This window comes from Ammospiza nelsoni, chromosome 18, assembly GCF_027579445.1.
Source record: "Ammospiza nelsoni isolate bAmmNel1 chromosome 18, bAmmNel1.pri, whole genome shotgun sequence".
Classification (NCBI taxonomy): domain Eukaryota; kingdom Metazoa; phylum Chordata; class Aves; order Passeriformes; family Passerellidae; genus Ammospiza; species Ammospiza nelsoni.
In genome coordinates, this window is record NC_080650.1 from 4012777 (window position 1) to 4023316 (window position 10540).

A 10540-nucleotide genomic window follows, 5' to 3' on the forward strand; every position below is an offset into this window, starting at 1 on the left:
CTCTCCATTTTTCCATCTGGCTGCCTACAGGTACTGGAAGGCTACAATTAGGTCCCTTCAATGCCTTCTCTTTTCCAGGCTGAACAATCCTAATGCCCTCAGCCTCTCTTCCTACTCAAAAACTGAGCCAGAAGCACTCAATTTATCCAAATCCCACAGGAATTTTGTGTTCAAAAAGCAACTGGATGTGACATTAGTGCTGTGGTCTAGTTGACAAGATGGTGATCAGTCAAAGGTTGACCTCAGTCCTCTTGTCCAATCTAAGGGGTTCTGCAAATCCACATCCCGGGAAGTCACAGAATCACTGCTGCTGGAAAAGACCTCCAGGACCATGCCCATAAACACATCCCTGTGTCCTGGTGTTCCAGTGCTCACCATGGAGACAAGAGGCAGGGGTGGCACTTTGCCATGGATGGTGGTGACCCCATTTTCCATGGCTCTAGGGCCTCCTGCCAGTGGCATCATGTGGCAACTCCACCTCCCAGAGCGAGAGCAGACTTTGGTCCTGTTGCCCTGGACACTCAGACCTTGCCCTGCTGAGCTGCAACAACTCTGACTCTGAAGCCTCTGGACACGGCACTGACAGCTCCAGGGACCCCACACTCTGCAGGTAAACTGGTAGGAAATGTGCATTCCCATTATTTTTTGGCAGATTCTCCTCAGCTGGCGCTGCAGGGGCAGCTGGGGCGAGTCCCTGTCCCTGGTGGAGGAGGTGACCCTGGATCCTGAGGGTTATAAAACCATGGCAGATGGGAAGCAGCTCCCACTGTGCCATTCCAATGACTCATCCCTCCATCCTGGCAAATGTCACCCCCCCGTTGTCACAGCAGAGATGCTGGACTTCACCTTGGCCAAAAAAAACCAAACCTGTAGGCTGGAATTTATTCCTGCTCCCAGAACCAGCCAAGGATCTGCACCCCCAGCTCTTCCCCAAACTGGTTTTTGTCCACTCCCTACACAGGAGTGACCACAGGGCCTTTCCAAGGCAGGAAAGTGCTGTCAGGAGGGAACCAGAGGATGGAGAGGGGCTGCAGCTGTGTCCAGCTCTGGCCCCTCAGTTTGGGGAGGACATTGAGACTCTGGAGCACATCCAGAGGAGGCAACAGGGCTGGTGAGGGGCTGGGAACACAAACTCTGTGAGGAGCCCCTGAGGGAGCTGGGGGTGTTTAGCCTGGAGAAAAGGAGACTCAGGGGTGACCTTATCACTCTCTACAACTCTCTGAAAGGTTGTTTTAGTATGATGGGGTTGGGCTCTTTCTCCAGGAACTGACAGAACCACAGTCTCAAGCTGCATCAAGGGAAATACAGGTTGGATATCAGGAAAAAGTTTTTTCTGGAAAGCGTGATAAAGTTCTGGAATGGCTGCCTGGGGAGGTGGTGGAGTCACCATCCCTGGGTGTGTTTAACAGAGCCTGGATGTGGCACTGGGGGCCAGAGTTCAGCTGACGTGTTTGGGCTGGGTTGGACTCAATGATCTTGAAGGTCTCTTCCAACCCAGTGATTGTGTGATTGTGTGAATTCTGAGATTCTGTGATTCTGTGATTCTGGGATTCTCTGATTTGCAGCCAGAATTTACCCACAGCCACCCTCCCAGCTGTGCCTGGAAGGGTTTGGGGTGGTGGCACAGCCACCCTCCTGTGCAGCCCTGTGGGTGACAATGGCGTGAGGATCCAACCTTGCACCCATCACAGCTGACATTGCTCCCTGGGAAACAACTGCTGCTTCCCATCTTTTTCACCCGTGCCCACTCAGAGCAGGGTTGGGTCACTGGGAGTGGAGGCTTCACCGTGTCCCTTGGGAAATGGAGCTGTGGTGGGTGCTCCAGCATCTCCCTGGCTGCTCAGCCTGTGGCTGGTGGGACACACAGGAGGATCCCTGGGGCATCACACACCTGGAGCTCCTTGTGCCAGCAGTGCACCCACGCCAGCCACGCTGCAGCTTTTCTGCTGGCACATCCATGGGTGGAGACACTGTGAGGAACCACAATCCCCATCCATGATTCCCGGATCAGAGCTTGAGGAGGGCTGGGAGGCTTTACAAGAATGAACCACGAGGACCTCAGCCCTTCCCTGCTGCTCTGGCAGTGCAGCTGAGCTCCTGCAGGAGCTGATGTTCCCTCGTGGTGTCCCCAGCTTGTCCCGCAGCCCCAGCCGTGCCCTCGGAGCCGCGGCCATGCGTGTAGCCGTCATCGGGGCCGGGGTGATCGGGCTCTCCAGCGCCCTGTGCATCCAGGAGCAGTTCCAGAGCCTGCTGCCCTCCCTGCAGCTGGAGATCTACGCCGACCACTTCACCCCCCACACCACCAGCGACGGGGCAGCCGGGCTGTGGCAGCCCTACGTGAGCGACCGCGGCAACCTGCAGGAGACGTAAGGCAGCAGCAGGAGGATGAGGAGGATGAGGATGGTCCCTGTCCCTCTCCTTGTGTGCCATGAGCTGCCCTGGCACAGCTCCATGGGGCTGGCAGAGCCACCACTGTCCCATTCTCACCCCAGGCTCTGGAATAAAGAGACGTTCGATCACCTCCTCGGGCAGCTGCACTCCCCAGCAGCCAAGGAAATGGGACTTTTCCTCATTTCTGGCTACAACCTGTTCAGGGAGCCACCGCCGGTAAGGAAGGAGCAGGTCACAGCCTGGGCTGGGGAGGGTTCCAGGGGCTGTGCTTCTTCCAGCCAGCCCTTCCCAATATTTCCAAATTTGCCTTGGGACGTGGTGTTTTCTGTGCTCCCGAGGCAATATTGGTGTGAGGATCCAATGGGAGAGTGGGAGTGACAGAGCCTGTCCAGCTGTGCTTGCAGCTGCACATCCAGCTGTGTCCCTCTGGGATGGGCTGTGTCCCATGGCTCCTGTCCCACGGTGATCCCAGCTCATTAATGATCTCAGGACATTATTTCCCAGCTCATTAATGATTTCAGGACATTATTCTCGGCTCATTAATGATCTCAGCTCTTTCTCTTCAGGACCCATCCTGGAAGAACATTGTCCTGGGATTCAGGCACTTGACACCAAAAGAACTTGAACTCTTCCCTGGTTACAGGTATTTTTCAGTGTGGTTTTTGGAGACTCAGGTAGGACAGTCCTGGATACCTCCTGAATACAGCCCTGGCAGGATGAAGTGGGACAAGGAACTGCAGGTGTAGAAATGTCCTCACTTCTTTAAAAATGCTTCCCTTCAAATAAGTAAGCAACAGCTCAAATGGCCCAGCATAGAAACCATTCCAGCTCCTCTCTTACCTCAATGTCAAAATAGGAGAGGAAAACCAGAAGGTGTTTTATGCTGTAAAAAGGGAGGGAAAATCATGCACTCATGTGAGGAGGGTCCCAGGGGGATTTGGGGTCCCAGACCCATGGTGGCTGTCAGGAATGTTGGGGCAGGAGGCTCCTGCAGGTGCTCACAGCCTCCTCTCCTCCTCTTTCAGCCATGGCTGGTTCAACACGGCGCTGATGCTGGAGGGCAGGAGTTACCTGCCCTGGCTCACCAACAGGTGAGTGCAGCTGCTCCTGCTTCCTCTGGCTGCAGGTGTGGATTTTCATCCTGCACATCAGGATAGGGTGGGCAGAGATCCATCCCTGGGAAGAGGTTCTGGAATTCCTGTTCAATGCCCCAGTGGGGTAACACATTACCAGTGAGCCCAGGAGTGTAATCTTTGCATGACAAAAGTCAAAGTAATGGGATACTTGGAGCGGTATCCAAGTGCTTTTGGAAGAATTTGGGCTTTGATTTTATTCCTGTAATTTCTAATGCTGAGCAGGTGTCCTGGTATTGAACATTTCCTTTTAATTTGCCAGTAACAAATGAACTTTTGCTTCCCAGGCTGACGCAGAGGGGAGTGAAGTTTTTCCATAAGAAGGTTGAGTCTTTCCAGGAGGTGAGTGGGGATGTGGAGCCAGGGCAGAGGGCACAGCCCCATCCCAGAGGGGAGAAGCAGCATCCAGCAGGGGCTGCTCTGGGATATTCCTTGGCATGAGTGATGGGACAGAGAACAGCAGCAAGACTATGCCAAAATCCAGAAAATAAATTCTACCAGGAAAGATAAAAGGTTTTGGGTATTAAGGGATGGCTGACAGAGGATGGGGTAGAGCATTTATCCAGCATGGATTGGCAGCTTTCCCTGGAATGGCTTGGTGGCACACATGGGATGTCAGCAGGAGCTGGCTGGGGAAGAAGCTGTGCCCTGGATCTGCCCCTTATGCTTTATCCATTTCCTGACTGTTGGAAAGAGCACTTGGCTGGTTTGGAAGCAGGAATGTTGTGCCTCTGTGGAACATAATCCCTGTGTGCTGCTCCCTCTCTCCTCAGCTGTTCTCCCAGGGTGTGGATGTGGTGCTGAACTGCAGTGGGATGCGCTCAGGGGAGCTGCAGCCTGACCCAGAGCTGCAGCCTGGCCGGGGCCAGATCATCAGGGTGAGCTGGGGCAGGCCTGGGGCTCCCCAAAAACCCATCTGTACCACGAGGAGTGGCTGTGCCCTCTGGGGAGAACCACGGGCTTGTGGCTGGGTCCACACTGGGGTCAGGCCCTGATTCCCAGCAAACACTGCTCATGTGGAACCAACAGATCCCATTCCTGGTCCAGCCCTGGGAATGTCCATAGGGTGAGGGCTGGGAGAGGTCAGAGGCATAATAATAAAAAGACAAAATCTTTGGGGGAAGGTGGTGATTATTTGGAGAAACACAGGTGAGTAAAAGCTCCTCCCTGCCTGCACTCCGGTTTTCCCATCTTCCCAGGGAAGCCAGCACAGGGAACACTGAGCTAAGGGAGGGTCCCATATCTGGATCCTCACATCCCTCCTGCTGTCCCCTGAGCCTGGCACCCATTCTGACTCTCTCTTTCATGTCCCAGGTGCTGGCCCCATGGGTGAAGCATTTCATCATCACTCACGACCTCAAATCCGGGATCTACAACTCGCCCTACGTCATCCCAGGGTAGGTGACCAGGGCTGGCTGGCACCAGTGACATTCCTCTGCCACTGTCCCCAAAGCCTGGGCTGGGACATGGCTCCTGCTGTGTCTGCCAGGCCTGGCTTCATCCCTGGTGCTGTTCTTGCTGTGTGGGAGGAGAGCAGAAGGACGTGGGCAGCAAAGCGAGGGAGCTCCCAGTCAGCACAGAGAGCACCCAGCACCACGGTGCTCCCATGTCCTGTCCTTTTCCAAGGACCAAACCCCACCAAGGCAAACTCCACCCTGGGCAAGTTCCCAAACAGCCAAACACTGACAGTGGAGTGGATATTTTGGGGGAGAAGTTTTGTTTTCACGTCTGAATGCTGCATCTCTGGCACTTCCTATTGTCCTCACATTTCAGGCTCAGGCAGTAAGCCAGGATGCAAAGAGGAGCTTTGCAGGTTCACAGCCCCAATGCAGCACATTCTGAGTGATTCCTGAGCACAGGCCCAGATGAATTCCTCTGCCTGTGCTTGTTTTAGCTGGAGCTGTCAGGGCTGATCCCAAAGGAAGAGCTGGATCCAGTTCTCATGTGAGGGCACCCCTTCCCTGCTGGACAGCTCAGCCCTGGAGGGTCCCTCCTTTTGCTTTTGTGCTTCCCAATAATCAAGCAAGGTTTTGGAACGGTCCAGCCATAGAGACACCTCCAGGCCCCCTCAGCCTTAACCTGCCTCTTGTTCTGTTAATCCACAGGAGTTTGGGGCAGCAGCAGTACCAATCTCTGTGCTCCCCTCCAGAGCCATCCTGTTCCTCCCAGCTCTTCCTGAGCCAGGCAGGGGCAGACCTGTTTGATAAGGATGGAATTATCTGTCTGCTTTGCCCAGACAAAGAAGGGCTGACAGGATTGAATGAGTGACTTGCTCACGAGCAGACCTGCAGGCTCCTCTCCCTGCCTGCTCCATGTGGGAGTTCCTCCCACAGGAATATTTTGCAGGCTCAGGGTGTAGCAGGATGCATCACCACACTCACACAGTGTCACTCCACGTGGTGGCCCCACAGGGGACAGCTGGGGACAAGCCACCACCCCTGTGTGTCTCCTTTGGCTCCTGGTGCAGGAGCGAGTTCACAGTCCTGGGAGGGGTTTACCAGCACGGAAACTGGAGTGAGGAGAACAGTGCCAAGGACCACAAATCCATCTGGGACAGCTGCTGCCAGCTGCTGCCAGCCCTCCAGGTGGGTGACCCAACTGCCAGCATGGGGCACAGGGAGCTGGGGAGGCTCAGGATGCCGGAATGAGTGCTGGGACAAAGTACAGGAGCTGTTTCCATGAGCCAGGATTTGTGTGTCTCCATCATCAGGGTTTGTGTGTGTCCATCATCAGGGTTTGTGTGTGTCCATCATCAGGGTTTGTGTGTGTCCATCATCAGGGTTTCTGTGTGTCCATCATCAGGGTTGCTGTGTGTCCATCATGGACACCTAGGGCTCTTCCACCTGGCTGAGGGACAGGCAGGGCTGGGGCTGGCACTGAGACAAGGTTTGAAGGGATAATAATTACTCATGTATAGAACCAGAGCTTTGGGAAGTTCCAGCCCATTGTCCCCACACCTTTAGAGAAGGGTTCTGTGGGGTGAGGCTGGGTCGTGTCCACTCCCAGTGCTGCTGTTATTCCCTGGATTAGCAGGAAAGGTGCTGTGGGGCTTTGGCACAGGGATTTGCCTCAGCTCCAGGCTGGCACTGCCATCCCAAACCGTTCTGCCTGGAGCTGCTGCAGGATGGGAAGTTCCTGTCCCTGCTCACCTCAGGGCTCAGCTGGTGCTGTGAGGTTTGGCTGGCGGGATTCCAAGGAATGCTGTGCAGTGCTGACGTGCTTTTGCTTCCAGAAGGCAAAGATCGTCGGGGAGTGGAGCGGGCTGAGACCAGCACGGCCCTCGGTGCGCCTGGAGAGGGAGAGCATCCGGCTGGGGAATCGCCAGGCAGAGGTACCCGCCCAGTGTAATTAATCACCGTGTTAATTGTGCCTGGGGCAGCGATAAACAAGCCCTGTTCCTGTGATCATCCCTCTCTCCATCTCCCCACCACAGCAAGGGAATCTTTGAGCCCAGGGATAAATGTCAGAGACACTCAAATGATTGATGTCCTGCCCCATCCCTAGAAGTGCTCAGGGATCTGTTGGAGCAAGCTGGGCTTGCAGGAGATGTCCCTGCCCACATCAGGGGATGGCACAAGAAGGGCTCTGAGATTCCCCAGCCCATGCTGGGATTCTGTGCTTCTCCCCCAGGTGATTCACAACTACGGGCACGGTGGCTTTGGGCTCACCATCCACTGGGGCTGTGCCATGGCAGCAGCTCGGCTCTTTGGGACCATCCTGCAGGAGAAGCAGCAGCTGGGCACCCCCCCAGGACCCCGTCTGTGAGCTCCTGCTCCCCTGGAATGTGTGACAAAAATGGCTTAGGAATCACAGCAGAAGGATGGGAACAGCACAGGGATTCACTTGGCTCTCAGCGTCTCATTTCCAGGTCGCTGCCATTTTCCAGATGTCTCCACTCCCTCCACACCCTGCCTGGAGGAAAGGCTTTCGAATATGGACTAATCACCCGTGGCAAAGTGCACTGAGGGCTGGCTGGGGTCAGGCTGGGTTCAGCTGAACACTGCACAGCCCTGCAGTTCATCTGCACCAGGGGACGGGATCTGAAACGGAGCTGGGGACACCTGAGGTCTCTGCTGGCTGCTCCAACACCCCAGGGTGTAATTAGATTTACAGGCTCCCCCCAGGAGGCAAAAGCTCCTTAGTAGGAAGAAGCTCTGAGGCTCCCAGGGAAGGAGCAGCAGTTCTGGGAGCACGTGCCTGGCTCACTCCAGTTTCCCTCACATTCCTGCCAGGACAAAGCTCGGGCCACAGCACCTGCTTAGTGTAGCTGGCACCAGACAGCAGCACTTGCCTAAAATGGCCTTTCCAAACGATGTTTTAGCAACAAAAGCAACTTGTTCCAGCCCTGTGGGCTTGTCAGGCTCTATATATAGCAGAGAGCCTAAGAAAATAGCTCTTCTTGTCCCTAAAACTCCCACGGGCCCCTCAGCTTCCCATTTCTCCCAGCTTGGAGAGAGGGCCTGGCTTGGGGAAGGTTGTGCTCCTCAAAGGAGGAGCAGGACTTTTTTGGGGTGATCAGGGATGCTTTTGGGGACCAACACACTGTTCTGAACACACAGCCTGGCTGATCTTTCCCTTCCACGTGTCCTTCCTGCTTTACAAACCAATCCCAGCCAGGATGGGGAGGAAGCCTCAGATCCAAAGGCTGTGGTGAGCCCAGCACAGTGCCTGGCTCACTCTCCTGTGTGGATAAGCCAAGTGCTCCTTACTCATCCGTGGTGCAGCTCCTGCTGACTCTGTGTGCCAGGAATAGCTCAGCAGCGTGGGCACCTCCCTGCTGGGCTCAGCAGACACAGCTGGGCTGGGGAAATTGGGAGCCACTGTCCAAAGCATTCCCAGCTTCCCTGGAAATGCTGCAGTCACTGGGTAAAGTCAGGAAAACAAAGGCTGGAGGAAATTCCCTGCTGATTAATGCTGAACTCAAGGGTCTGTGATGCCACCTCAGGAAAAGCCATTCAGGGGAACTGGAGCCCTATATTTATTCCAAATATGAGACATTCAGGAGCTCATTCTCTGCTGTAAATCCAGCCCCACTTTGGTGATTTTGGGAAAATTCCACGGGACAAACAGGGGTGTAGGAAATCACTGTACACCTGACAAGAAGCAGCTGATTCTTTGATCTCAGAGCCTCCAGGAGCCCTGTGATCCCACGTGGCCTCTGGGCAAACAGGAGTGAGCTGATTTGTAATTACATTTGCAGGTTAACTCTGTTTGTTTTCTAAAGGCCTCAATTTAATCTGTGTGACCAATAAAGGGAATGTTCAAATCTCCTGTGCATGGTGGTTCATCCTCTCAGTGATGGCACAGGAAAGGCCTCAAGTGCTGATTCCACAGAAATGTCCCAGGAGTTCATCATTCCATGTGTCCACACACCTTTTTCCTAAATATTTAATCCTGGAGGAGTAGGAGTCATCACTCCAGATTCCAAGCAGACCAGGAATCCTGGAATATCATCCTGTGAAGATCTCTGGTTGCTGACAGTGCCCAGGGCATTAAGAACTCACAGAACTCACAGAATTGTGGTTTTGGATGGGAAGGGACCTTGAAGATCATCCAGTCCAGGGCAGGGACACCTTCCACTGTCCCAGGTTTCTCCAAGCCCCCTCCAACCTGGCCTTGGACACTTCCAGGGATGGGGCAGCCACAGCAAATCCCCACTTTTTTCAGTTTTATCAATTTTAATCAGAGGGATTAAAATTCATTTTGAGGCCAGGGAAGGTCAGGGAATGGGGTCTGGACAATTCCTGCCTGTCCTCTGACACACACAAAGCACCACCTCTCATCTCCAGTGTCAGCACATTTTAGAAACTCCACAAGGACCTCCTGTGACCCAGAACAAAGCTGGAAGCACATCAAGTATCAGGGAAGTCAGCAAACAGCAGCTCTGGCATTTGGGAAACTCCTGCCAGAGCTCAAAGAGTGTTTGGACACCATTCCCAGGGATGCACAGGGTGGGATTGTTGAGGAGTTGAACTGGATGATCCCTGTGCTCCCTTCCAGCTCAGGACATTCCATAATCCTGAGGATGAGCTTTAGAAATGCCTGAGGATGCCAAAAAGTAACCAGAGATGAAAGAATATTCCACCAGCATTGCTTCAGCCACACAAACCCTTCCAGTTCCCAATTATTTCCATTCCCAGGAAGGAGGCTCTGCATCCCAGGCTGGGAGGAGGAAGATGGAAGCTCTGGGATGAAGGAAGATGGAAGCACTCTGGGATGAGGACACCCAGCATTACATGAGAAGGATTTGCAGCTCCTGAGTCATTTTGACTCATCCTTCAACCACCTCCTGCCTGTAAATTATTGGGCATCAAAATAAGAATATCATTCACAGGTTGGAGGAAAATAGGGTTGGGCACTTAATGATGGTTTAGAAAAGTGATAGGGAAATGGAGGGTTTATACTGAAATGGAAATGAATAGAAGGAACCCTCCCTGCCCCTAAGTCCAGACACATGTGGAGCCACCTGATGCCAGCACACCCAGGGAAACTGAATTAAATATGAAAATCAATTAAAGATTTAAGAGAATTAAAAAAAAAAATATGGAATCCCTGAATGGTTTGGGTGAGAAGGGATCTTGAAGCTCATCCAGTCCCACCCCTGCCATGGGCAGGGACAATTTCCACTAGGCCAGGTTGCTCCAAGCCCTGTCCAACCTTGCCTGGAACATTTCCAGGGATGCAGCATCCAGAATATTTTGCTGTAGTGAGGTTACTTACAATGGGAACAGGAATCCTGTGACTTTTCTTTACATCTAAGTACACAAAACAAACAGAAAATGAGTCAGACCTGCAGAGTGCTGAGCCCTGTAGCTCAAACCTCTGAACACCAACACAAAAAAACCCAAACCAAAGAAAACAAAGCTATGACCCCTCCTAAACATCCCCCAGAAGAGCCAAAAACTTATTTCCTGAAAAAACTATTTATTTGTTTAACATAAAATATCTAATGTGGACTTCAACTCTCCAATGCCATGTCAGGAACAGGAACCAGAGGAGTATTTTACAACAAGCTT

General features: G+C 53.3%; 1 protein-coding gene across 1 annotated transcript; it reads left to right on the plus strand.

The window, feature by feature from the left end:
- Nucleotides 1–536: 536 nt before the first annotated feature.
- DAO (D-amino acid oxidase) lies at nucleotides 537–8790 on the plus strand. The gene is made up of 11 exons (XM_059485457.1): nucleotides 537–610; nucleotides 2133–2366; nucleotides 2493–2607; nucleotides 2958–3034; nucleotides 3417–3482; nucleotides 3812–3866; nucleotides 4298–4402; nucleotides 4839–4921; nucleotides 5992–6109; nucleotides 6757–6855; nucleotides 7155–8790. Exons 2-11 carry the CDS (start codon nucleotides 2173–2175, stop codon nucleotides 7287–7289), a joined length of 1047 nt encoding a protein of 348 aa, XP_059341440.1. The 5' UTR covers nucleotides 537–610; nucleotides 2133–2172; the 3' UTR covers nucleotides 7290–8790.
- Nucleotides 8791–10540: the final 1750 nt, after the last annotated feature.

Bases quoted from the DNA above. Each gene is read 5' to 3' on its own strand.
- DAO (XM_059485457.1), top strand. From the start codon at position 2,173: ATGCGTGTAGCCGTCATCGGGGCCGGGGTGATCGGGCTCTCCAGCGCC. The intron at 6,110-6,756 runs GTGGGTGACCCA...TTTTGCTTCCAG, and splicing joins AGCTGCTGCCAGCCCTCCAG to AAGGCAAAGATCGTCGGGGA. The intron at 6,856-7,154 runs GTACCCGCCCAG...CTTCTCCCCCAG, and splicing joins TGGGGAATCGCCAGGCAGAG to GTGATTCACAACTACGGGCA.